Source organism: Diachasma alloeum, unplaced genomic scaffold (genome assembly GCF_001412515.2).
Source record: "Diachasma alloeum isolate Michigan unplaced genomic scaffold, Dall2.0 Dall_scaffold_00179, whole genome shotgun sequence".
Taxonomy (NCBI): Eukaryota; Metazoa; Arthropoda; class Insecta; order Hymenoptera; family Braconidae; genus Diachasma; species Diachasma alloeum.
The window spans coordinates 409,664-436,344 of record NW_021680345.1 but is presented as its reverse complement, the minus strand read 5'-3'; the positions used below and the strand labels follow the sequence as shown (position 1 = coordinate 436,344).

Below are 26,681 nucleotides of genomic sequence, written 5' to 3'. Positions count from 1 at the left end.
GACTCGTGTAATGGCATTACTCGGCGTCGCCTCGGTCTGCAACCCTCACACTCGTCAGAAAATTTTTTTTCGGCCTTCTGACAAAAATTGCTATTTATGGACCGATCCAATCACTGCAATTAAAATTAATGTCTACATCATGATTGAAAGAATCTTTTTTTTAAACTGTCATCTTGAAGATATTTTATTTCCTCTAATTGAAATAGTTAATACTACGATGATGTTACCTTCATCACAGAGTAGACTTCTCGAGGCTACCCTCTCAAACCCCGTGAGGCCGCAAAAACCGGGTAATCAAGTAAGCGGAGGGTTGACAGGAATCTCCTTAAAAATTCAAACGCTTCGCAATGAAACAACGCGTCCTCACCAAAACTAAAAAAAACCGGAAAAAGAACGCAAAGGACCCAAGACAATTAACTGAACCGTAATCTCCGCAGGCACAAAGAGGTTTCCATGCACTGCATTACGCGCGTAAAACTTTATACTACAATTTTACAATTTACATATTGTTTGAACTCCGAAAGTATCTAGCAAGGCCTCTGTTCTTAATTTAGTAAAAAACCGATCAACTTTAATTCAACGATTAATAATTGATAATAACAGCGGAATCATTAATAATCTTGGCGAAAACCCGAAGGATTATGTCAGAGTTCCGTGGTGGTGGGGATTTTCACGTTTCCGTGGGCTTTAACCGAGCGGTTAAAATCGTGCCTGACCGTGCAGTCACGGATTCGCCCTCTGGGCCCTTGCATTATACCCCCCCACGTCTCTTGAAAAAAAATATGACAAATTTTTCAGCCTGACGAAATAAATGAACAACTTTTTGCGACGTAAATTAATGGCGAATTATTGGAAAATAAGATAAATCCTTTAACAGAGGCCGAATAAAAATTCGAAAAAAGAGGGGATCAGGGTATGCGCGACGATCCGGCCGTGTTGAGTCACGCCAGTCGACTGCGTACAATACGATTACACGGAGAGACCAACCCTTGCCTCCTACCACCCAAAAACGCCGCTGCCAACCCCACCAAAGCCCCTTACGACCCCCTCCCCCCGGCCCCCACGCTCTTCACCTACATACAGTGTATACTCTCTCCGATAACACCCACCACCACATCAACAACCATCCAGTCGACCAGCAGACACGATGCTCCGCGTGGAAATGTGCCCTCACGTGTCGTGTATCTGTTCCACTTGGGTTGAAATGCCCATACCCCTCCAGCCACCCATTTCTTATCTCATAAGAGTCTTCCTCGCCCACTTCGTCGTCCTGAATTTTTGCAAATATCAGAAATTTATCTTCACCCAAAATACTCTACAGTTTACGTTGCTATGGCAACATTTTATGTCCTTTCTTTATGAGTACAGGAAAATTGTTAATTCTGATTATAATCATGGTATTGATTCGATGCTGCTTTGCACGCATTGGGGTCTTATCCAGTGCTTCTATTTATGGGGCACTCCCAGTGTTATTGCCAGTGTAAATCAATCTGGGATAGGTGGCAAGGTAGTTGAGACGCGGTTTAATTATGCGTAATTGTGGAGTGAATAATGGAGCCATCGATTCATTAAGAGGAGATAAGTGCAAAACTGACTGCATAGTTTTTTCAACTTCAAAATCATTTCCATAGGGCAGCGGGAAGGGTAATGCGTTGAACTTTGAATTTGTGGGAGAAAATTTTTCATTCCGCGTCCTTTGATTTTGTTATTTATATTTTGCACAGTGATAGAAAAACTTACCTAATATTACAAAACTATGGAATATTACAAGACATAAACTATGTCTTGAGGCAGATATATCATCTCTTGAGGATGTATTCCTTGGGACTAAAATTCTGTAGAATAAGTCAAGCCATGTACGAAGTCGATGAAATATTCATGACTTCAGCATGAACACTTCACGAGGAAGTGAGAACTTCTTGGTTTAAAAACACTCACACCTAGTGGAGCATTATATTTATATTTTTTCCAACTCCAAAGTCATTTACATAAGGCATTGGGAAGTGTAATGCGTGGTATTTTGAATTTGTGGAAACTGCACATTTCTTTCCGTAATAGATGATTCCAGGAGGAAATTTCGCCTGTTTTCTCTTGATATTACTCTTTATTCAAATGATTTTCCGTTAAACAGAATGTGAAAAATCGGCCTATAACGTTTTATCACTATTTTGATGATTTCTCCATGTGTTCCGGCAGTTGCATGGATTTTAGAGAAAATCGATTTTAAGGGCTTTAGGCAGTGCAGAAATAGTTGAAAACAACTTGCCTTAGTTTTAATGAGGTCAGTTGGAAATGATTATACTGAATTGATGTGCCGTGTAATCCACTATTATTACTCACCAATTTTTTGATTATTAAATTAATCATCAGTTTGAATATTAACCATCAATTTAAATATTCAAATTCCGAATTATTTTATCAACCAATAATTGACAAATTTAAATTATCAATTATTATATTATTTGTTTAATTTCAATAAAGATGAGTAAAAACTTGATTATTGTAAGATGCAACTTCTCATAATGTTACTAAAGTAATGATTGATGCCGATCTATGAATATTTTTCAGACTGTTATCAATCGATCTGATCTGTCAGTTGACCTGATTACACCTCAGCCGAGCGGTTTCGAGAATTTTATATAATTGAACAGTGTTACAGCCGTTTTTTTCCTCAAATTTCGGCTCGAAGATATGAAAAAAATTATCTAAAATGCAGATAATTTGCTTGAAAGATCTGCAAAGCTTAATCAGCCCCTCCCCCATTTTTAATTAAAACAATTTAAAATCAGACTTTGCGCTAGCGAATGACAGAAAAAAGATATCCAATAAAGACCAGTCGCCAATCACTCAAAAAACATATAAATAAGCGTTAAAAAAATGAAAATCGACTATCGTCTTAGTAAGAAGTTGTAGTACACCGTATTACTGTCTTTCCCTTTTTACCAAAACAAAGAGGCCACTTGGTGCCAATTAACAGGACGAAAAGAAGTGCACAATGACGCTGGTACACAAAGGATGAAAAGGGAAATTGCTGTCTTTATTTTCTTCAGCACTTTCAACCTAGAGAAACACGGGAGCAGAGTAAGATAGAAGTTGAATGAGTGCTCATCGTGTATACATTATCCGGGTTTCGAGGGTCATCTACATAGGCTCTCAGTAACCACCTTTATTGGCCAATGGTTTACATTCTCTGAAGCATCACTCAATCCACCTCTAACGCTTTCCAAACAATTCCCATACTAAATTATTCATTGAATAGACATGAAATAACATAGAATATGCCAATGCATATTTTTAACAATCGAATTTCAGTTGCAAAATGCAAAGTGGACATCGGAAAAAAGGAGGAAGGGATGCTGCACACGTCCAGCCAATAACGACACCCGGATATTGGTGTTTGCGCGCAAGCGCAAAATTTTATCACCGCTATATCTTTTATCCTTTAACCCGAATTTTTTTAATATCATGCAAATCGAGCTGAACAAATTAAATTCACTAGAGTTGCGAAAAAAATCTGGGACAGAAAATATCATTCAATTCATATTCATGTAGATTGGTTAATCTACTTGGCTTTCATACATTCAACAAAACTTTGCGTCCAAATGTAATGAATTTGATTACAGACGAATTTCATTAAATGTGATAGCCATCGATTCCGCGCAATTTTCCAGTGGATTTTAATTAATTCACAAAAGAACGGAGCAGAACGAACTCATTTATATAAATTATCGTCGATTATTCAACTATGTAATGTTTGAATTTTTAATGAAAATTTTTTCGTTCATCCAACGATGTCCCGAATACCGATTAATCTACACTTGAAATATATCTATTTCCACGCTATGCAATCGTAATTGATGATACGTTATAGACAGTTAGGTTTATGGCCTGTGAAATAAGAGCTGGAGCACGGCCAAAACGCCTGTGAGTGTATAAATGCCAGCGGATGACTCTATTTCGTGGCCATAGGTTTTTTACGATGACATATCGTTGCTACCGCCCAAATGAGAATACAAGACAAATTCAATCTCGCAGATCTTTATTGTTTGCGTATTTTGACCGGATCAACTCTGATAATTTGTTATTACTCACCCATTTTTTGGAACAATGGAATGTATTGGGAGAGGCCAATTTCGGCGAGCCACTGGTCAGCCTCGGTGAGTTCTCCATTTTTGCCATTAGCAGCCAGCATTAACAATTTTCCAAGGGATAAAACCATGGATAGGGCTAGAAATACCCCTGACAGTACTGTCGACCATCTTGCCATTGCATAGATTTATATCTAAAATTTTATTTGAAAAAATTCATCACTCATTTGAAATCGTTCATGAATTGAAGGTTTTCATTCGTTCATCGATGATTCCGCGATTCTAATTGTTCTTTATTCATCTGGCTCCGAAATGTCAAGGGTTTCGAGGTTATCCTCAATGTGTTTGTAAACAAATAATGCAAAGGTAAATATATCTGACAAGTTGATTCTTACCACATTTTTGGTAGTTTACGGAAGACTGCGATAATTTGGAATTACTTGGGTTTAATTTTATTCATTTCAACTGCATGACCGGGTGATACGATAGAAAATACACTTTACGTTCAACAAAGCCCGGTTTTGCATAGCGGTAAAAAATCCGATGTCAGTGAGGGAGACGTCATTCGGGAGTAGGGGAATTTGCGGAGGTTATCCATAGACGTATGAGACTGTAGACTGCAGGAGTGAGTGGTGCGGGCGGCAGGAAAGAGAAAAGGACCGCCGTTTGTCGCCGCTTTCTCTCTTCGTCGAATAGATACGGGAGTGGATTGCAGAGTGGGGGAATATTGGATAAAGTCTGTGTGTTCGACAGAGAAAGAAAGCGACGACTAACGCAAGAACGCAACTCTATCCGTTTGGTGCCTCTTTGAAAACGTGAGAAATTCTCTACTTAGCTATGACTCAGAATCACTTGAAACCCAAAGATTTACTGTTTCCTGAAAATGTGTCTATACGACCTTTTGTTACAAATTTTCAAAAAATTTCCTAATCTCCTGAAAAAGTTAAAAAAATTGTCTTAAAAAATTAGTCTCAGATGACTCAGAATCATCCGTATTGGGATATGGAATAAAATAACTCGATGGATTTCTATTAATTTATCACTTTATTTATTAAGAGGCACTTCTAGAGGATTAAACCTTAATTTATTCTGTGAACATATTTTCTATAGAAATTCTTCGATAAGAATTTTTCAAGTTTTTTTCACTGCATTTTTTTCTTCCATTGGAAAAATCCAGCAAAGAAAGAGTTCTTATAAAAACAATCTCAATCGAATAAGTAGCACAGAAAGATTGAAATCTATTGATTTTTTTCTATATAATATTCCCTTCCGAAAATTTTTGTTGAAAAAAAGTGAGATTTTTAAATAAAATCAGCGAAAAACCAATAGAAGATGAATAGCATTTTAGTGAATGCTTCTCTATTAGATTTCCTCGTACGTGATATTGTAACATTTCCCTAACGATCTACCAACTTCAGAAATGATAAAAAAACAATTTCAAGTTAAGATGTTCAACATGAAAAGATTTGTGAATTTATACATAAAAAAGGCCCGAAATGTGCATGTTCTAGCCTTAATACTTTCAGCTGACTCACTGTTGAATGATTTTTTGTCTACTGTAGCAGCATCACTTTCAAAATATTCAACATGAAATATGGGAATTCATTTTCTGTTGTCTGCCTCTGATTTACATGTAATTCTGAGTATTGGAATAAAAAAACACCCCATTCATACTAAATTTAAATACATTTTATTTATTCTACACCGTCTGTCAAATTCAACAAACGCATACATGAATACCCTTCAAATACCGTTCCAATTGAACTCATTGTAATTAATGAAATCTTTGTCACAATAATAATCAGGATAGAGAAAGCATTGATGACTATAACAATTTTGGTTTATCGACATACTGTTTACCATGATGGATAATTGTTGCGAATGTGCCTGCCACCATGGCGCCCCAGAAGAGCATGTAGAGGAGAACGTCTGTGGTATAATTGGATGGCAGTATGATGTGGGCAATGAGCATTGAAGATGCTATCAGAAGAACCAGAGGAAATGTAGCATATCGCCAATTCCTTTCAAATTCCAATGGACATTTTAGAGTCATGCATTCACCATCTTGTATGATGTATCTTCCCAGGAATAAATCGATGGCATCCTGGAGCATTCAAATAAAATTTATTAATTATTTGTTTCAACTTCAACTATTTGTTATCAACAAAGATGGTAGTTACCTGACGATATCCATCAGCAAAATTGTTCTTATAATATCTCGTCATCGAGTTAATCCCATCCCTCAGTGCTCCAATCTTAGTCCTCTTTCCAGTCCTCGTAAAATCAGTTTTCAGAGCTCCAGTACCTGAATACTGAGTACTAATGATATCAGCGTTGTCTGCCCAGACGTGTTTGAACAGTTGTTCGAAACTCGGATGGTCCTCCAGCCTCCTCAGAATCCCCATCTTCCCGAGGGCATCAGCCAACGCTCTTTTAGCCAACATGCTTTGCACAACGTTTGTCCTGTCGAGACAATCAATGCAATTTGTCCTAAACACTCCATCCTGCACCGAGAGCAAAGCTCCGTCCCTGGACAGGAGGAAATACCCCATTTGCTCTTGATCGTGTGCTAATCTGTCCATCAGAATGTTGAGTCGGTCCCACCTCATGTGTCTGCACTCAGCATGAAAATCAAATGCCTCGTACCTCACATTTTGATTAGCTATTCTCGCCACAATGTCCCTGAAGGCTTTCTCAAGAACATCCTCAGCTCCGTGATGGTCTATCAAATTTACGAGGATTTGTTTTCCATAATGAAAGATCTGGGTATCGAGGTGTCTGGAGGCAGCTACCTGGTGGTTTTCGTGGGAGCTCAGCTGAGGTTTTGGTTTGTACTTTAGATTGGGCGCCTGCTGCCAGAACAGAGGAATTGAACCTCGGGTTTGGACGAAGGAACTACGATCTCCATTTACTTCAATTATTTGTTCTGTTTCTACGTAGTTCGAGACATTACCATTGGCATCTATTCCACGGGAGAAGAGCCGAGTGCCCGCTCGATGGACACTGCGACGAGATATTATTCCCCAATTGAAGGATATACCGTTCACTACAACGCTGTTTAGGGATATAAATCCGTGAATTATTGGCAAACAGAATTTCGAGTGTTCTGGGCGGGATGATAGGTCCTCGAGGAGGTAAGCGTTCCAAATGAAGCGAGAGTCTGCACGTTCGTGAAGCGGCATCTGAGAAATTAGGAGAAAATAAGATATTGGCACAATTCCACTACCAACTTTCTGAGTATATTTCTATAGTTGAACTCCCAACGAAATTTACTTGAAATGACCTTAATACCATGACTACAGGCTTTAAATGAAAATTTTAATGAAAATTACTGAGAATTCGAATATTTGCACTGATTTTGAGAGAAAATATTCTGAATATAAGTGAATATTCCACTTATTTACTGGATTTTTTGGGCAAGGAAAATTTCTATTTAAGAGAAACTAGAACTTTTTTTTGTAATTTTCCAAATTTATGTTATTTCCTACTGCAATAATTGATTCAATTCCTTCCAGATCGTACCTGAAGAAATTCCGGTGGCGTATTATGCAGCCTCTGCATTGAGTGACTAAGATCATACGTATAACTGAAGTAAAAATACGGTGTATTCAAGACAGTCTTGATCATCTCCACGTAGGTCGTATTATTCTGAATTTGTTTTTCACTCAAATGCAAATCTGATCTGGAATAGGGTATAACTTCAGTAGTGATCGCCTTGAAGACCTGCTGGCCAGCGATGGTACCAATTTGCTCGGCATCAGTGATGACTATGAAGTATCTGCAAGCTAGCAGGCGAATCGTTCCTACTATCCCCCATATCTTGCGCCTACTCGCTGTTTGGGGAATTTGACTAGCTGTTCCAACTGCTCCCAATGTATGAAAACAAATGCACAATTATTATCTCAATCGATTTCACTCCATGATTTGCCTTTCTTCAATCGATAATTCAATCATTTTAGATTTACCTTGAGTAAAGATATGTTGATTCAATCTGTCTACTGTCAGCAACACTTTTGTGCCTACTGCTTCGACATAAAATTTTTCGTTTGTTGTGTACCTGAATGCAGTGAATATTTCAAATCAATGAACAGTTTTATATATTTCCATGGAAGTGAATGAATTTCCAAAACAAAATTACATTAAAAATTTAGATTCGATTACTTACAGATACAAATCATCGTACACATCAGTATTCCCAGCCATCGTGGAATGTTAATTTCAATTGATCAATGAATTAATCGATTAACGATAAATATGAACTATATTGCACTAATTAATTTAATCCAAAATTGATCCCTGATGACATTTAAAAAACGCAACACCAAGTGGTTAAAATTGACCCCGAGTCATGTGAATAAATAAACGATTCACGGACTGTTGTGCAACTTCGTCGTAGTATTTTTTTAATTACTCATTATTACTATTTTCGATGACTACATTGGCAGAGAAAAACGTAATTTGTCATGCTGTCTGTGGTCATTGACAAAACGTCCTTGTGTAGGAAGGAGATCTCTTCCAACTGAGAGGAAAATATGACACTTTTTTTGACACCTGGCATTCAAGGCGTATTTTCAAAGCGATCAAAAGTCCAGGTTGACAATTTAAACGTCAGAAATTGGATAGAAAACGTAATAAAAATAATTTGAAGATGGATATCTTGGAAATTAAGTAGAAAAATTTAATTAGATATTTAAAAAAAACTGAAAAATCAATTTTCTAGGTTAAATTGCAGTTACATGGAAACAGGAGTGCGCCACCGGCTGACAGCAAGGCACTGATAAAATAAAGCAACAACAAGTGTAGTACTTATAGTACCGGTGTTTATTATTGAATTTTTATTAATGAAATTATGAACGAATGGATATTGAAAATTAGCCTGTGGCTGTTGGTGAGTACAGCAACCTGCACATTATCTCCGCCAACGGACAAACACAGACGAGACAAGGGGAAAGTGGAAAGTAAGGTATTGTTTCATTGATCGATTTCTAACAGATGGTATTTGACGTTCTGAGATGAAATTGAAATTCAATCGCAGATATTGTTTGTATTATGAAATGATTTGAATTATTTCATGGGGGATTAGAAAGGTCCAGTGGATCAAAATGTCTTTAATCGAGGTCTTGTGGTCCAAGAGCCGAAACCCATTGATATCTTACGTGAGTCTGGACTTTATTACAAGGATACTAAGCTGAGACAATTCAATGGTGAAGTGTTGGGGTACATAACACCGGTAATTATCCTCAGAGGAACCAAAAGTTGATTCTTAGTGCATGAAAAAAAATTTTTAGTTTCCAGTAAAAATCTCTGAAGGTTAGAACTTTATCATACTGAAACTAATGGAGCAAAAAATCCTCGAAATATTAGGAATGTTCACTTATTGGAAGTAGATTTTTCCTACGAATTAGAAGACTTACTAGTGCTCGGCAATTTTTACTTAATACTTCGAAAAAAAAATTCGTGGAAATTCGAAATTTCATGGACAGTTGTCTAATAATTGTCAGAATGGTGATACTGAATGCGATGTAGGGGAAAAAAAATCATGAAATTTCAGGTTTCACTGAAAATTCAGTAAAATCCCAGAATTTTAAGCAGCATAAAGACGAGCATTCCTTAATTTATCTGAATTTCCAACCTAATATGAATATTCAGTGCCAAATTACATAGAATTGTCAGTAAAATCTGGAATTTCATGATTTTTTTTCCCCTACATCGCATTCAGTATCACCATTCTGACAATTATTAGACAACTGTCCATGAAATTTCAGGTTTCACTGAAAATTCAGTAAAATCCCAGAATTTTAAGCAGCATAAAGACGAGCATTCCTTAATTTATCTGAATTTCCAACCTAATATGAATATTCAGTGCCAAATTACATAGAATTGTCAGTAAAATCTGGAATTTCATGATTTTTCCTCCCCTAAATCGCATTCAGTGTCATTGCCCTGAAAATTCCAGAATATATTTACCGGAATTTCCTGGTTCTCTATTTATTTTCAGGGAAAAATGGAACTGAAATTTACAGTTCTCTATGATTTTTTTAGTTATCGTGGGACAACCGATTGTCGAAAAAATTCAACAATTAAAGAAACTAATCGATGAATTAAATTACACACATACGTATGGGCACGGTCTAAAAATTCAATTTTCGGACTTTTTGGATCATAATGGGTCAATATAACACAAACAATTCAAATCTTAAATTAGAACGATTACAATGCTTCCATTCGGAAGCAAAAATAAAAATTCTTCATTTGAGGCCTCTTTTCACTTCAAATAAGTGGCTTTTTAATACTAAATTTTAAGCTTTTTATTGTCCTGTGATCAATAGAGGTGCAATCTGAAAATTTGCCTGTTCGATTCGAAGATATTGACCGAACACACCTCTCCTGAAGTTTAATTGACTTTCTCTACTTTACCACTTAATTACAAATAATTGATAATCGTAGTGGAACGCAGAGGGTGCAGAATTAGCAAAAACATTCCACGGAAAATTGACATCAGTCTCGCCTGTCTGGTTAAGTCTACCTCGAGGCAATGTTAAAAAATTCCAAGTGGCGACTCACGATGTTCAGAAAAAATGGTTGAAAGAAATCAGAGCTTTGAATGATGGAAATCACACTGTAAGAATTTTACCAAGGGTTTTATTCGAAGAGTGGACCCCTGAGGAGATATCAACACTTAACAACGACAATCAGAGGAAAACTCAGCTAGTGTCTGTACTTTCCGAGACAGCTAAAGCATTCCAATTTCAAGGATACGTATTAGAGATTTGGAACCAGTTCGTTTTCACAGGAGTCAAAACTAAAGTTGTAGTTAATTTAATAAAGTCTCTGGGTAAAAGACTCAAGAGCAAAAATTTGGAAGTGATTGTGGCGATTCCACCGGCACGAGGGTACCCCTTTTTCCTTTTTCTGGATGATGCTGTAGTAAATTGGTGAAGAATAAGAGTAGGGTAGACAGGTCAATTTCTGGACGGGGGTTAATTTCTGGACGATTTCAACTTGCATAAATAAAACATTCCATAAATAAAATGAAAATTGTACTGATTATTCCACCTTTCAATAATATTAGTCGTGAATAATCATGTGATCAATTATTTTGTCTATTGATCGACATTTAATAAATTAAAAAAAATATGGCCCAGTCGTCCAGAAATTAGGGGTTTCGGCTGCATTCAACTATTTCTTAATTTAGCTATTCTTTGTTTTGTTATTCTCACTTCAAATAATTTCGTTCTGCTAATTACAATATTCTTGAAGGTATTGAAGCCATCATGTCCCCGTTTAGGTAATTCTTTTATTTTCGATCCTACCACGAAACTCGAATTTTCCTTAAACGTCTAGCAATTGGTCTGTTCACCCTAGGTTTGGAAGAAAATGTGAAATTCCCTTTTGCGTATATTATTACTAACTCCGTTAGTCGCGCTATGAGCGGAGCGCTGCACTTTTTCCGATTTTTTAAATAAGACTACAGTAAAGCCTCCGAAAAATTTGACAAAATTTGACATCTCATTTTGAAGTGTCCAGAAGCCCTATCAATGACAATATCAGCCAAAAATATCATAAGTAGTTAGATTTCCAAATTTTTATGCCGAAACTCCGAGCTGTGTACCGTGTATTACTTTGAGCTTGAATATATAATTAAGGGTAACACTGAACCTAATAAAATCTCACTTCTTCAAATGTACGATCTAGATCACTCTTGATTTATTTTCATACTTTTCCTAGATCTTTCAAATTTATAATTATGTCGATTTATGCTGGTGCGGCACGGCGCTTACGGCGCGATCAACGGCGTTCGTAACTTTTGCACGAATCAACGGAGTGTTAAATTTTCTACATTCATGTTTCTCTGTCTCTTCCTGCCGAAGGTACTCACTGAATAGTCTGTAGACTTTTATTCAACTTACCTGTTCGTTCTTCATCCATTAACTACTATGATCATTCGTTAAAAAAAATCCTTCATTTTGAGGTAATGCTGGGAATTTTTGTTGCAGTCCGGAAGCTCAAATATTTTCTCAAGCGTACTTCGAGGAACTAGCGCCTCATGTTGACTATTTTTCCTTGATGACATATGACTTCTCAAACGTTCAACGTCCCGGACCCAATGCTCCTCTGGAGTGGGTCAGAGAGTGCGTAGAAAAATTAGTCCCTGATGATGACGATCCTAAGAGATCACAGATTCTCATGGGATTGAATTTCTATGGAAATAATTATACGCCAGAAGGTGGGGGACCTATTCTTGGTTCTCAGTACCTGAAAATCCTTGAATCTTATAAGGGAAAAATCCAGTGGGATGATAGGAGTAAAGAGCACTTCTTTGAAGCAAAGTAAGACTCTTTTTGAAAGTTTTTCGTTCCTCAGAAAATTTAAGAACAGAATGGTTATGAAAGTAAAAATCGAAAATTATTCAATCATTTTTGTTCATTTCCCAATTGTTTCAGAACTCCAGGAAGTGGATTTATTTTCTACCCCACTTTATACTCCCTACAGCAACGAATTGACCTCGCTAGGGAGCTTGGAACAGGTTTATCAATCTGGGAGCTGGGTCAGGGCCTAAATTATTTCTACGATCTTTTATGAGTGAGTACTCCAACCTCACCAGATGAAAGTAATAAGTGACAAATAGAGAATAAACTGTATTGATAAAACAGATGTAAACAATTTCTAAACATAAATCTTATAAACTGATATATTCAAACGAAATATACAATTAGTCTTACAAAGAAAGAGTCATTTACATGGCAGGTGCTGATGACATATGGTCAAATTCTGTGAATTGTTCATAACACGGATTTTGCCTTGTATCCTCGTAATCTAATTTTTTAACAACATTTATATTATTATTTTCGTGTTTGTTGAGCATCATCATTGTTTGGGGGCCTTTCAAAAGGTTGTACATCAGAGCCCATGAAACTTTAGCAGGAAGCCAACTAGAATAAAAAGAAAAACGAGGAGATACTCACATACAATTTCTATATGGATGTAGTTGTCTCTGTTAATTATTTAGTAAACTGCTCAGTGGTGTTTTATAAATAATGAAATACATTTAGTATAGAACGGAGTATAAAGGGACTCATTATTGAGTACTTGTCAGACATTGATTTCATCAGATTATGCATATCTTAAGAATTATTTCATGAATTGATTATTTCATGTCTATTAAAAATTTGAGGAAATTTTGTCCATTTGCTTCGATGAAATTTTTGAACCTCTGTGACCATGAACCCGCGTATATGTATAAATTCTTATGCAAAACTACATCTCAGGAACATACAATACAAATCTACAATTTTCATTATCGAACAATAGGCCAGTCGATCAAATTTTTTCAAGTATGATTTTTTTTATCGTTATTTTACATCGCTTCGACCCGGTTAGGGTATACTGCGATGATGATCAAGACTTTAAATGGTTAGATCGCACCATTCTATCCGGCCGGGATTTGAACTCGGAACCTTTCGCATGTGAGGCAACGAACTTACCCACTGCGTCAAGCCATCGGGCTGAAGGATGATTGAAACAGATGCAACGATGGTCTGTTGAGTAACTTTCGGAAAAGCAAGTTTCGAAAAAAAGGATGTTTATGCATTATGCAAAAACTGATTTTTTTTCTTTTCGAAAAAAATTCTGCAATTTTTAAGAAAACCAACATTTCTAAAGATTGAGGAAAATTAAGGGAGAGTGGAAGAAAGTGGAACGTTTGTGATGCAGCTCAATTTTTGATATCTTTATTTATAAATAGAGATGCTGGGATTTTGACTCCATTAGTCTGCAATGAAAAATGATCAGAATGGAAAGATTTACGTGTCAATTCGAAACTTATTGAATAGGCTTTTGAATGAGTGTAAAACATAAGAGGTTCTTCAAACAAGAAGAGAGACATTAGCGTGAAAAGCAGAGAAAGGACCAGCGTCACGGTCACGGATTGTTCTATAGGGGAACATGAAGGAGATAACTCTGGCAGTCAACAAAAAAATTCAACGTGCTTGCACTTTTGAATAAATATCCATAAATGTTACAGACGTTTCCAATACCATAAAACCCTAGTAGAAATTTCATGGCGCAAAAACATCGCGGCGTGAGTTAGGGCACGACATTCAATGTTATAGGTATAGGCACTTTACTAGGGAAGCGGTGATGATTTGGTATTCACTAGGGTTCATTAATCGTGCCAGGAGGTTTAGGTTTGAAGTTCCAAACTCTGGAAACCGGTAATGTGACCGATTGCAAAAAACCACACTCATTTCGCGACATTTTTAATGTCAATGTCGTGTATTAGGTCATCAACTTGGATGAATTCCTTGAACCGGTAGTTTAACGTAGAAATCTTTGTATAAATTTCAGTTGACATCACCAATTCAAAGTTGCGTAATCGAATCGCCTTTTGCATTGAATTTGGCGCCTCACTGGAGGTTATTTTTGAACACATTTTCGATTCCAATCACGTTCCATCGACTATAGGGGAGGATTATCTTTTCATCGAGTATGGATAGGATGAAACGTTCAGTAATTGATCAAATGAGATTTAATCATGACACGTAAAAAGACTTAGAATAACGGAATAACCCCACGCATTCACTACGCCATTCTATTGAAAATCCTATTTGTCTCTCATCGCTTCCATTTGAAAATTCTACAGGTCTAGTTTGTCATTTTTCAATTCAAGGCTTAGAAGTCTTAAGGATCAGAAATCATAAGGGTCGAATGTAAAGGGGGCGGTGGGCGAAGGGGCGAAAACGATGGTTGAAGGGGGGTGTTGGATAAGTTCACCCCTACTATCAGAAATCTATCTAGAAATAGTTTATTGTCAGCAATAGTGGAGAAATAATATTTGAAGATGATACATGCAAACGAACATCATATTGACAATACGAGAGTCACAAGGCGAGATCAGCCACGCATGAAAAAATTCAATAGCTAGAAACGCGTAGCGTTCGTAAAGCGCTACCTTACGGCCGGAATGACGAAAAAAATTTTTCATCACGCTGTGACGAAAAGTGAACTTTTCGGCACGCTCCGCGTGCCTAAAGGTCCAATTTCCGCCACATTGTGATGAAAAATATTGTTCGTAACTCGTGAAAAAATGTTTTTTAGCTCTTGGGATTATATCACTCGCCTTCGGCTCGTGATATAAACCTCCCACTTGCCAAAAAACACTTTTTTGCACTCGTTACGAAATATACTAATTTGATACTGCTGCTACGTTCACTTTGTACTGAAAAGTGCCTTTTTGTTTACTCGTAAAGGAAAAAGGTACAGTTCGGCCAGTTGCTGACCGTAATATCGCTGTCAAAACATAGGGGACGGTGGGGCAAAATGAAACACGGGGGAAAATGAAACAGCAAGAAAAGCTTGTGATCTAAGGGAGATAGAACGATTTTCATGGAAACCTTTTTTGTAGAGAATTTTATAAGCTACAAAAAAGGTCCTCTTCAAAAATGTCCTATCTCCTTTAGATGACGAGATTTTCCCACTGTTTCATTTTGCCCCATGCTCCCCTATTGTTCGACACATATGAGACGGGAATTTGCACGAGTGTGGCAGCCCAAGACGAAGCCGAGGGCCGAGGGTCGTGCAATTGCACGACCTGAAAATTCGGCTTCGCCTCGGGCCGCCAACTTCACACTCGTGGAAATTCTGTCTCACTCGTATCAAAATATACTATTTCCCCTTCTAATTTAGGTATAATTACGGCTATAAATATCACTTACACGTGGATATAGTGATAAGAATAGGTATAGATATTAGAGTTACTGTATTCATAAATATAGGTGTAATCGTAGCTATAGATATACTTATGCTATAACTATAGCTATACCTATATAAAACTTCTCTTAAGTTATTGTCACATGAATTGGAGCATAAGAGAAATTCATAAGGTCTCATTGAATTTATGAGCACTATATGGATTTTAGAAGTAGAAAAACAGGTTCCATTGCACTGAATCAACCATTCCACTGTACTTGTAGTATTTTCTACATTATTTCTTGTTTTTTTTTCCTATGCCTGAGGCTTTACGCGGCTTCGGTAAAAATTGTTGGATTACATCAGAACCAGAAAATGTTTAGACTCGGGTGAACTTTACGATTCGACTCCAGCCCAGCTCAATTTTGATTATTTAACTGCGTCAAATATCTTACTTAGGAATATGGGAGAGAACTCACCTCTTGAGAGGTAGAAAGTATCTGACACTGACCGGCAACGTCACGTTTATTTGATCAGTCAATATCCCCTGCACGACCTCTTCAGCAACATACTCAGGCTCGAGTTGTGGCATCAATCTTGAAAAAATCGCAAAATTAAGAAATCAATCAGGAAACATTCCTAGCGCTCTCACGATCAAAATTACCTTGGTTCAACTCCAGGAAACATTCCTGTGTTGATAAAGTAAGGACATACGAGTGTCGTCCGGATCCCGTCGTATCCATGCATCTATTGTTCATGAAATCATTACACAGTTTAGTAACAATATGAAGAAAGGCGATTAAGTTACAATGAATCTCCTATCTAATAAATCAGTTGCTCGTTCTTCGGCCGCATTTGATAAAAGAATTATTGAACGGATTTCAATGGGATTTTCACTAATTAGTTTCGGAATTCTGTAAGGTCTTGAGGTACACATCATTGCGCTAAATTATATACAAAAAATGAAGCATAGGAAGTTCAAGAAATTTATGGAGATTTCTTGTAACTAATAATTAAAGGAATAAAATAACTTTAGTGTTGATTCTTCCGAACCTTCCAGAAAAATTTCTGGTTCCCTGAAAAATTTCGTGAGAAACCAGGAAAACTTCTAGAACTTACTAAGAAATTTCAAAACCTCCTGAAAATCTTGGAATATCTCCTGCTAAAAGATTACACAATAAATCTCAAATTGTTCTCAAAACTCTAAGCAATTCCTGGGTTTCCTGGTTGAAAAGAAAATCCGATATTTCCCGAAAGGAAATAGTTGGAGAAAAGAGGTCTCTTTTCGCAAAAAACTTTATCGCCTCGTTTCAATTAATCATTACTTTGAGTTCTGTAAACAAACTCTCATGGTAACCAATGGCGGCAAATTTCGTCGCTGAATAATCTGTGCAGTTGTAAGTCCCCATGAGTCCAGCGACACTAGCAATAGTGACAATGTGCCCCTGATTCTCTTTCATCATTTCTTCCAAGAAAGCTTTGTTTATCTGTAAGAGAAACAAATGATTCGATGACTTGATTCACTTGTTTATTTATGCATCCTTTGATTTAATATGAACATTCGTACCCAGTAATGTGCGAGTATATTAACTTTGAAAGTCTTCTCTATCTCATCATCGGGAATGTTCATGAAAGTTTTTCCACAGACGTAACCCGCATTATTGACTACAATTGTCACCTAAAGAAGACAAGTTTCATATTCATTTTAACATTTTCATCTACCCTTGAAGTGAAAAAAATGGTAGTTTATGATGATTTCCGTTTACGTTTCCAACTTCAATTTTCACGGTTTTCGCAACTCGATAAATTTGCTTTCTGTCAGTGATGTCACAAGTATATCCAGTGCATTTTCCACCAATTGCTCTGATCTCCTCAACCACTTGTTGGATACCTGAAACCAAATTGTCATAAAATTGCATTTGTCTAATACAGATAAAATACAGATTCCCATGAGATTTGTATAGATCAGGAACATTCTAAGCTACAGTTCACGGCCTTGTGTAGCTATATTCATAAAAGCTCTAGAATTTACACAAAGTAGGCAAATAAACAAGAAGGGATTCGAGCTTATACGACAGAAGGCATGCGACCGTTACTTTTTGCGTCATTAGTCTCTTTCTTTTTTTTATTTCTACCAATTCCATTGATAACAAGCTTCCGAATGGATCCGCAGCAATTCCCTATCCTTGGGACAGGCATACAGCCGTAACCACATGCTACCGTGTATCTACAGGAAAATATTCAATCTTTTAATGAACTAGATCTTCACAAGAGGTGAATATCTCCGAAATTGCTTGTCCGATTGCGCTTATCCAAAATACCAAAATCGATCAAAAACAAGCCTTCCACTCGGAAGCAAAAGAGCTATATGATGTAAATGAGATAAATGTTTCTCCTTAACACATTTCCTCTGCAACATAAATCTGTCGTCGACTGAACGAGATCGGATCATTGATTGTGAACTATGCGATTGTAAAGTTCCTCCAACTTTTGCAACAGTTGAGAGTCTCAAGTGCATTCAAAGAATTTAAATGGCCAGAATGAAGAAAAAAAAATGCACAGTACGAATAACAAACTTTCACCAAATCTATCGATAATGTTAACTACAAATTTCGTTTGAAAAAAAAAAATTTCCTTGCATCATCAACAAAACCTCTACCTCTATGGGTCATGATGCGGCTCATTGATGCATATCCCCGTAACTACGCATTAAATAAGTGCAATTAAGTACCCACCTCGCTCATTAATATCCCATATAATAACGTGCGCACCGTGTTGCGCCAGTTTGATGGAAATAAGTCTGCCTATTCCGCCAGCTCCTCCAGTCACCAGAGCCACTTCTCCTTTTATAATTTTCCTCTGATACTTGCGCGGTATCAGAGTTCGCAGGAATGCTTCGATTATGTAAATTATCGAGAGTATCATAAACACCACCACATCAGAGATTACATTCACCACCTCTTTGAAATCCATCCTCTGCAATAGATATTCTTATTTCAGAAGTGATGTGATAGAATTACTGCAATCAAATATCAAAAGTTCACTCATTAATTGATCGCTCATTCACTTAAGCAGTGAGGTTGGCGAAGCATATGGAGGGAACTTTGCTGTAGCTGAAAACAATTCTTACAAGAAAGGTCTTCTACTCATTTGTTCTCATATCAATCATAGTGAGGAGAAATTCATAACTAACAGAGCTATAGCTTATCTCCACAGAATCCAGGGAATGATTTCCCTGCAATAATGATTCCACTGTATTATTCGAGTGTTAGGAGAAAGGCATATAATAATAATGCAATTTTCCGAGAAAGCGAGCATCATAATTTGTTTTCGTAATCATGGTGAGGTATCTAAGTTCAATCACTGTAAATCTTGAATAAATGTATTAATGCCGTACTTTCTTCTACTGTACTTTAATACAGAAGATACAGAGCAGTTAGGAAATGACGGAAATGATTACTATGTGAACTTTCGAACTGGTCCATGCATGGTACGACCGTGAAACTGCTTTCCAGACGCTCGGGCTGATTCCTTGTTCAGCGTTCTCTCTCTAACAGCGCAAGGTAAATACTGGGAGAACAGTACTCACTCGTGCATAGGTGATGACACTTGGGCGAATGGGATTTACCGGTTTTGCGGGTTTAATGAGCCATTGAAAAGATAATTTTTTTTTTTGCAATCAATGTCCGTTACGGAGAACACTTGGTCTTTCATCAGTTAATTCAATGATGAGAAGTCAACAACTTTGATTTTGTTGGGTGAAATTTGTTTTTGCGAACTTTGATGTGGGGAAAGCGGGAAATTACGTTATTAAAACTATCTTTTTAGTTAAAAAATGTTATACCGGTTGTTTATTAATAATAATGATAATCAGTGCCAATGACAAGTAATCACGCTAATTGCACTAAGCATAGTTAATAAACTATTTCCTTTCACCATTGTCATATTAATTATCATTATTGTTATATTAGTGAAAAATTACTCAATCTTTGAGATATGAGAAAATACTAAAATGCACGAAATTCATCACAGCCTAGCACTGTATTGTTCGATCTTCACAAATAGTTTTCCGATAAAAAATTATAAGACACAAGAACAATAATGTCAATCCTTTCCATTTGATAATTCGATGATCAATCTGAAGTTTATTTATCGAAATCGTTTCGGTCAATTTAACTGCATATTGTTTATTCAATACCGAAAAAAACATAATTAAGTTGCTATAACTACCCGATAGATCGGGAAGTTAATGAATGAAATTGTGAAGATTGGTTCCTGTCCTCCAAAAAAGTTTCCAAAACAGTTTCGATAAGTTTCCATTCAATGTTGGATCGAAGTTTATCGACCACATCACTGCATCGTAAACACATCGTAAAATCGAAAAATGTTGATTTATTTCACTTTGTTTTCAACTTATACGGAGTTACTCCAACAACATCCCTGCATTAATGGCCCAACGCTCGATAAATAATTAAACGGAAATGATTGAGGAGATGCAAAATTTGGGTGTACCTCTAAACACTCGAAAAAGGTCGTTCCTCTTATTCGGCTTAGTTCTATACTGTTCGCGCGCTGACTATCGACTGTGCCTTCACCAACTCGTGAAGTTGTTCGTCGACGACCCCACAAATTCCCACATAATACGGACTATGTTTGTCTGCAAGTAAAACCTCTAGGCCTCTTTGTTCGATCTGCTATAACCCACTGAGAGAAAATCGTAAAGTTTTACAGTCGAATGAGGAGATTTTTATTCCTGCGTTAATGTCTATATCCTTTTGGAGAATAATTTTTAACCGATATGCAGAAACATGACTAAAGAGCAATACGAGAACACAACAGAGTTTCTCTAGGTTTCCCTGAGCTTTCAATTCAAACTCACTGTCACATGTAGCATCATGGTAGAAACAAAATTTAGAAAAGTTTCGTAGCCTTTCAACAGTTTTCTGAACAATAGAAAGTTAGATGTCACGTCGAATACTAAAGTTTACAGGTTTCATAGCTCATAAAAGCTTACCCGATTGACTGGTAAACAATCCAGTACTAGAGACATTCATCTTACAAAGGGTGAAGGAAAGAGAGTTTCCCATATCATCGTAGCAAATATTATTGAATCTCCAGTACACTAGTACACTGTTAGAAATTTTTTTGAAATCCTATGAAAGATATTATAGTAATTCTCATGCGAGTGACATTGAATCGGATTTAGGGGAAAATTGCTAATAAAATTTCAAGTTTTAGGTAGAATTCAAGGAAATTCATGAGTTTTCAGTGGGAGTGAGATGGAAATTTCACAACTTGATTGAATTTTCAATGGAACATGAATATTCAGAAACAATATGACATGAATTTTCAATTTTCCCCTGAATTTTCCTGATTTCTCTGAATTTTCACGGAATAATTGAACTGAAAAATCAAGTATTTTATTGATTTTTAGATGATTCTATTGGAAAATCAATGAAATATTTGATTTTTTAATGACAAGATTTTCTGAAATTTCAGTGGGAATGAAACACGATTAAAATTTCTGGTATTTGGCACGGAAAATTCAGACGAAAATTTTTAACAGTGTAGTTTTCTTATAATGTTGATGCCCATTCTTTCCACACTGCTGTCGAGTGCGCATATAGAGAAGGGAATAACTATTCAAGTTTTTATCATTGTTTTTGATTGTTTATAACTTTACTGTTACTCATTTATGCATTACAACGGAGCCGGATAATAATTACATTTTGTATCATTTTTATCATTTTTGAGAATTGTGAACTTATTTTTTTGGAAAAATTAAAGGATCTACCGTTCCTTTGATTTTTGTCTTCTCTACTCCAACATTGGATTTACATCACCTCAAATTCTGGGGCGGCTTAAGCCTGCATGCGTCCGGAATTTCTCATTTTGAAATTAGCCATCATTAGATCAAGTAGATGCTCCTCTCTTGCTTCTGAAACTCATAATCATGAGCGGTAACGTGTGGTTATCGTTATCCTATGTGGAATGGTCAAAGTGCCTTATCGATGCAGGATGTGGAGACCTCTATTCATGTTATTTAATAGAAAACAACTTTAAAAACATGTGACCGGAATTTTGATCCTCGGAAAAAATCTCTCGGAAATCTTCGGATTTCTGCGGAGAGATTTTTTCCGGGGAGGTTTTTACGGGGATCAAAAATTCAATAATATTGAAAAACGAAATAACAAGTTTCGTTGAAAATTACTATTTTTCAAATCACAGACTAGGCTGGAGACTTCGGATTTCTCCGAGTATGGAGTAAAGGTCCAGTGACTAAGTTGTTGTAGTTCTCGGAAGTCGAACGTTTTTAAGGGTCAAACGTGCTTACGGATCGGGCTCTACGCATTTTTATAAAAAGAAGAACGGCGGATAAGAATGAAGGTCCAATAATGCGGATAAAACGACATCATTTTTATTCGTTCATATGTCTTGATAATAACACTAGTAGAAATTGTGAGAGGCTCTGCGACATTGGCTGTTGCACGGCTGGTGCACGGAGTGCGCTGCCGTACACTGTTAAAAATTTTCATCTGAATTTTCCGTGCCAAATTGCGGAAATTTTTATCGTGTTCAAGTTCCACTGAAATTTCAAGAAATCTTGTCATTAAAAATTCAGAATTTCCGGAAAAATCGAACAGAACTGTAAATGTCCGTTTCATTCTTCCCTGAGAATGAATAGAAAACCAGAAAATTCTGGTAAATATATTCTTGAATTTTCAGGACAGTGACACTGAATGCGATTTAGCGGGAAAAAAATTATGAATTATTAGGGGGGGTTGTACTGAATTCTCGATGTACAACCCTCCCGTAGACTTAGCTCGTCGCCGACTTTTTCAAGGATAGGTCTAAAACTAAGAAAAATGGCGAATTTTTACAAAACGAAAGGGGGGGGGGGGTTGTGCATTGGAAATTCACACTCAAAGACATCGCGAATCCTCCCTCTCCCCCTAATTTTTCAGTAAAAAATTCGCTATCTCCCTTAGTTTTGGTGATATTCTCCAAAAACTCACCGACAAACTAAGTCGTCTACGGGAGGGGGGGGGGGGTGTACTGAATTCTTGATGTACAATCCCCCCTTCCTCCATGTATGAGGCTCCCGAACAGGACCAGCGCGCACGGTGAAATGTGGTGAGAACTTCAAAAATTGATGTTACACAAGAAATTTGGGGAACGCAATTTGAGTTTCAAATTTTTTTACTCATTTTTCATGAAAGTTGTTCCTTTGCGTAGGAAGGTTGAGAAATAATTCGTGCATGACGGTGAATTACGCCGTGTGCCCAATTACGTTGATAAGTTAATAATTTTTCAGCATTAACTATCAAACAATGCAATGGTTGCCACACATATCAATTACTGAATGTGAATGGCAAGACCTGATGTATTTCGTCATGAAGATAATTGCAATATTGAAATTAACTTCAAAGGAGAGCAAAGATGTTTGTAATCGCGCAATTCCGTCGTGGATTGCTAAATGTCTCGATGCTGAACCAGTTCAATTTGTTATTATTTCTCTAGTCATACTTTCTTCCGTATCAGCATTTGAAACAATGATTAAACTGTCAACAAAGAGACATGAACTCTCTGGAAAACACCGTTCAAGGAACATTAAGCTGACTATTATGGATAGTCCCGTATTGCCAGGTGAAAGGATGCTCCATGCAGCTGAAAGTCGGCCAACTATCATAGAGAATGGAACGGACCTGTGTTTCTGCGACTTGGTGTAGTTTGCATCGATTTTTACATATATTTTAGATGTTGTTGCGGATGCACAGCAAAAACGCATGTCTGAATTTCACACACTTTTTGTCAACATTTATCAGGCACTAAAAACTTTTGAATTAAATGTGGACGTCCGCATGAAAAGGGACCACTTTGTCGATTCTAGTTTCCGAGATATTCACGTTATTCTCTTGCCAACTCCCATTTAAACCTATGTTAAATTATTTTTTCGATCTTCTTTAGCGTCGTCACTCTTTACGCTATCAAGTTCATTCTGGGCTCTAAATGTTCAGGATCAGATCAAGATTATGGGAATATACATAACTCCAATAGTGCCAAAGTGGTCCCTTTTCATGCGGACGTCCACAAATAAACATTCGTCTGAGTTTCAGACGAACGGGTGCCTGAACATCTTAATTTATATTGCAAATTCAGACAAATTTTCATTTTATTTAGACCTTTTTTAATGTCTGAAAAGTGTCTACAAAAGGTGTGTGAAATTAAGACATTTGTTTTTGCTGTGTAGAGAAGTAAAAACAGCAACCCGATATCACATATCAGTTTAGAGAAGTCCGTCAAAATTAGTGATGCCGGAGAGTTGACACGATAAAATTTTTGGATAGATCATCACGGTCAGAAAAAACAGCGAAAGTTTTGGAATCGTCGCAATCTCGAAAGACATGGGATCGGTGCAGCTCGTCACGATTTCGGGAGGACTTATCTTGCCTGGATCTCGACTTTTTTGGTTTTTTCTATCTTTATATCGCCGATATGTCGTAACGAATATCAAAATAATATAAAAAAATTCTTCCCATTGATGTGACTCATGACTGTGTAAAGGTCAATCGCTCTTTCGTTTGGGTAAGACGATTTCTATTGGCGAGGAAAGAACACGTGAATTCCACATTCTAAAAAATGGTTGTTGAATTTTAAAAACATTTTACTCGACATCGACAGGCGATCTTTTCAAGCTCGTTACAACTATGAATTTTTTTTTATCTCGATGAACAAAGGAGTAATTTTTTCTATTGATATTACTATCAGGTAGATCAAACGACGCATGCTACGTGACTTGACGTACATTATTTAGCCACAGAAAAAATTACGAAAGATTCATGTGAAATAATTGATTCTCGTTACATAATTGATATATCTCATTTGCCAAAGAAATTAATTGATGGATTTATATTATTAGTGTTTTCAGGTAAATAATTTCTTCCGAATTCGATAAATAGACAAAGCGATTGAGAATGATCGTGACCTCGGGTGAACTTGAACTTGCGTACATAACGGTTTAGGTGATAATCTCTCTGAACAAACGACACTATTTGAATTCTTCAAACTCTTTTAGTTTTCTGCACATTGAAAATTAAAAGGAGGTGTGATTTATTTCACCGTATCCGAATCGGCGTACGTACATTTTCATTCGAAAATTTCTAAGAGAGTAATCGGGTCAGAGGAAAGTTCCACGACCCGGGAGCATGTTCGTGCAATGTCAGTGTATCCTTGAGAGGATGAAGTGAGAACTGCATTGAAAGAACGAATTCAGTACAAGGTGGAAAGCTATAACGATCTGTATAATTTATTACTCGATGACGCGATGTTCTCGGTTATTGGAAATTTAAATTCATAAACAGTTCATGTGGTTCAAGAGAGGTCCAGAACTGTAAGAAACAGTGAATGAAAGCCTTCATGTATCAAATCTGTTGAATGCTTTTTTTTTAATACACGTGAGCATATGTGACAAGAAATTATTTTAACCCACAGTTGTGAAAGTAGAATCCAGCTTTACCGGATACCAGTAACTGACTGATATTATTCAGTTGCATTCGGTTAGTTAGTCATCAGCAATCGGTAATCTAGATAACAACTTCACACGGTCGATATGACATGAACAATATGGAATGTAACACGAAAAATGATTATTTAAATCTTTGATTCAATCTCTTTTTATATTATAAAAAATCCAAATCGACTTTTGGTGATGAAATTAAGACAAAATAAAAGTATAATGCGAGTCATAATGAGGGTCACGAGGGTCAGATTAAGGATCACAAGGATCAGAATAAGGATCATGGAGGTTGTTTAGAATCCTTCCTAAAATTTTAATTGCTAATTCAAATTTCCATTCATCGGTTGCCATGACGATCGGCAACAGTCGAGAACTCATCCAAACGCCGCCGAAGTGGCTATTAGAAACCACTCGACGGCCACTTAGTCATCGAACGTATCTAACACCGAGTAAATGGCGTAATCAACTAAATGAATACAGCGTACAGTGTATTATGGTTTCATATTATTAAATTGACTCGTCAATGCACGAATAATCGTCGACAATGTTTTCTAAATATTGTTAAATTTTTTCCGGGTACAAAAATACACCTAATTCCAGTTACTCTATTAGAAACCTTCCGTTGAAACATTCGGATCAGTGTCTGATCAAGACCTGACTAAAATTTCCACTCGGGTTACTGGAGCCTTAGACTGAAAAATTCGGTTCCACTTGAGATCTAACTCGCAACCTTCTGCACACTAGACTCGCGTCTAGCCCACTCGGCTACCGACGTCAGCAGCCACAAGAAGAGAATTCAAATTTTTATACAATATTCAGAATAATAGAATAAGAAAAATCAAGCGTGGAAATCTGGATCCGAGGATTTTTGAAGGGTGCATTTAGAAATTAACCCCTCACGTACGGCACCCATTTAACGGCGTGTCCCAACGGCCGGACGACTTACGGCGCGTCAACTCTGTTATGGAATGAACGATAACTTGAAAACGGTCGAACGCAAAAAATTAAAATAAAATGCATTGGCTGTATTGAATGGTGAAATAAACTCCTAGAGAATTTCCTAATTTTTGACACCAATTACAATGTTTGCCGAGATCTTCGAACATGCTAAATTTATTTATAACAAACAAATTATTCAGCAAGTCGAAGTTTAACTTTTGCCATTCAATAAAAGGATCATTGAAGTATTTTCAGTAAAAATTTCAAAATTTTTGGGGGAAATTTTGTCCATAAACGAGATAATTTAATATGATTGAATCGCCTGGATGTAAAATTTTCATTCCCGCGACCGAAGTATCAGAAAAACTTTTGTGGAGGAACGCACAGTTCAAATTATAAAGAGTAAAATTGTACCCAACAGGATTTTTCTTGCCAAAATTAAAATTTTT

At 36.7% G+C, this 26,681-nt stretch overlaps 4 protein-coding genes across 10 annotated transcripts in view; 1 reads left to right on the top strand and 3 right to left on the bottom strand.

Moving 5' to 3' along the window:
• LOC107041916 (apoptosis-resistant E3 ubiquitin protein ligase 1) overlaps positions 1-4,690 on the bottom strand; it is a 32,867-nt gene extending 28,177 nt beyond the window's left edge. For 2 of the 4 annotated variants that reach the window (XM_015262733.2, XM_015262740.2), the window contains exons 1-2: positions 4,484-4,690; positions 4,093-4,282 (exon numbers count right to left, since the gene is read on the bottom strand). In XM_015262733.2, coding sequence (XP_015118219.1) covers positions 4,093-4,267 — 175 coding nt within the window. In that variant the 5' untranslated portion in view covers positions 4,268-4,282; positions 4,484-4,690. Of the gene's footprint in view, positions 1-227; positions 941-4,092; positions 4,283-4,483 lie in introns of those variants that run through there. The other 2 variants (XM_015262745.2, XM_015262752.2) reach the window with 1 other exon arrangement.
• A 1,072-nt stretch (positions 4,691-5,762) lies between these two features.
• Positions 5,763-8,638, bottom strand: LOC107041952 (phosphatidylinositide phosphatase SAC1). 2 transcript variants are annotated; one of them, XM_015262789.2, is made up of 5 exons: positions 8,254-8,638; positions 8,054-8,145; positions 7,611-7,954; positions 6,269-7,270; positions 5,763-6,192 (listed from the first exon to the last, which is right to left on the bottom strand). In XM_015262789.2, exons 1-5 carry the CDS (start codon positions 8,289-8,291, stop codon positions 5,914-5,916), a joined length of 1,755 nt encoding a protein of 584 aa, XP_015118275.1. In that variant the 5' UTR covers positions 8,292-8,638; the 3' UTR covers positions 5,763-5,913. The 2 variants fall into 2 exon arrangements, with proteins under 2 accessions (XP_015118275.1, XP_015118283.1); XM_015262797.2 differs by having other exon boundaries at positions 7,611-7,951.
• Positions 8,612-13,198, top strand: LOC107041974 (chitinase domain-containing protein 1). Its single transcript, XM_015262815.2, has 6 exons — positions 8,612-8,716; positions 8,809-9,051; positions 9,172-9,318; positions 10,536-10,981; positions 12,086-12,418; positions 12,533-13,198. The coding sequence occupies exons 2-6, from the start codon at positions 8,938-8,940 to the stop codon at positions 12,669-12,671; spliced, it is 1,179 nt and encodes a 392-aa protein (XP_015118301.1). The 5' UTR covers positions 8,612-8,716; positions 8,809-8,937; the 3' UTR covers positions 12,672-13,198.
• LOC107041981 (short-chain dehydrogenase/reductase family 16C member 6) lies at positions 12,759-20,351 on the bottom strand. 3 transcript variants are annotated; one of them, XM_015262825.2, is made up of 8 exons: positions 20,289-20,351; positions 18,512-18,795; positions 17,543-17,667; positions 17,344-17,454; positions 17,102-17,263; positions 16,441-16,523; positions 16,256-16,372; positions 12,759-13,021 (listed from the first exon to the last, which is right to left on the bottom strand). In XM_015262825.2, exons 2-8 carry the CDS (start codon positions 18,747-18,749, stop codon positions 12,826-12,828), a joined length of 1,032 nt encoding a protein of 343 aa, XP_015118311.1. In that variant the 5' UTR covers positions 18,750-18,795; positions 20,289-20,351; the 3' UTR covers positions 12,759-12,825. The 3 variants fall into 3 exon arrangements, with proteins under 3 accessions (XP_015118311.1, XP_015118318.1, XP_015118325.1); XM_015262832.2 differs by having other exon boundaries at positions 18,512-18,752; positions 20,289-20,345; XM_015262839.2 differs by lacking the exon at positions 20,289-20,351 and adding an exon at positions 18,907-18,991 and having other exon boundaries at positions 18,512-18,752.
• Positions 20,352-26,681: the final 6,330 nt, after the last annotated feature.

Coding starts and splice junctions, on each gene's coding strand:
- LOC107041952 (XM_015262789.2), bottom strand. CDS start 8,291: ATGGCTGGGAATACTGATGTGTACGATGATTTGTATCT. Junction 8,146..8,253: donor GTGTACGATGATTTGTATCT/GTAAGTAATCGA, acceptor CACTGCATTCAG/GTACACAACAAACGAAAAAT. Junction 7,955..8,053: donor TCAACATATCTTTACTCAAG/GTAAATCTAAAA, acceptor ATACATTGGGAG/CAGTTGGAACAGCTAGTCAA.
- LOC107041974 (XM_015262815.2), top strand. CDS start 8,938: ATGAACGAATGGATATTGAAAATTAGCCTGTGGCTGTTGGTGAGTACA. Junction 9,319..10,535: donor TGTTGGGGTACATAACACCG/GTAATTATCCTC, acceptor TGATAATCGTAG/TGGAACGCAGAGGGTGCAGA. Junction 12,419..12,532: donor GAGCACTTCTTTGAAGCAAA/GTAAGACTCTTT, acceptor CAATTGTTTCAG/AACTCCAGGAAGTGGATTTA.
- LOC107041981 (XM_015262825.2), bottom strand. CDS start 18,749: ATGGATTTCAAAGAGGTGGTGAATGTAATCTCTGATGTGGTGGTGTTT. Junction 17,668..18,511: donor ATGGGATATTAATGAGCGAG/GTGGGTACTTAA, acceptor ATTTGGTTTCAG/GTATCCAACAAGTGGTTGAG. Junction 16,524..17,101: donor GTTTGTTTACAGAACTCAAA/GTAATGATTAAT, acceptor CATGAACAATAG/ATGCATGGATACGACGGGAT.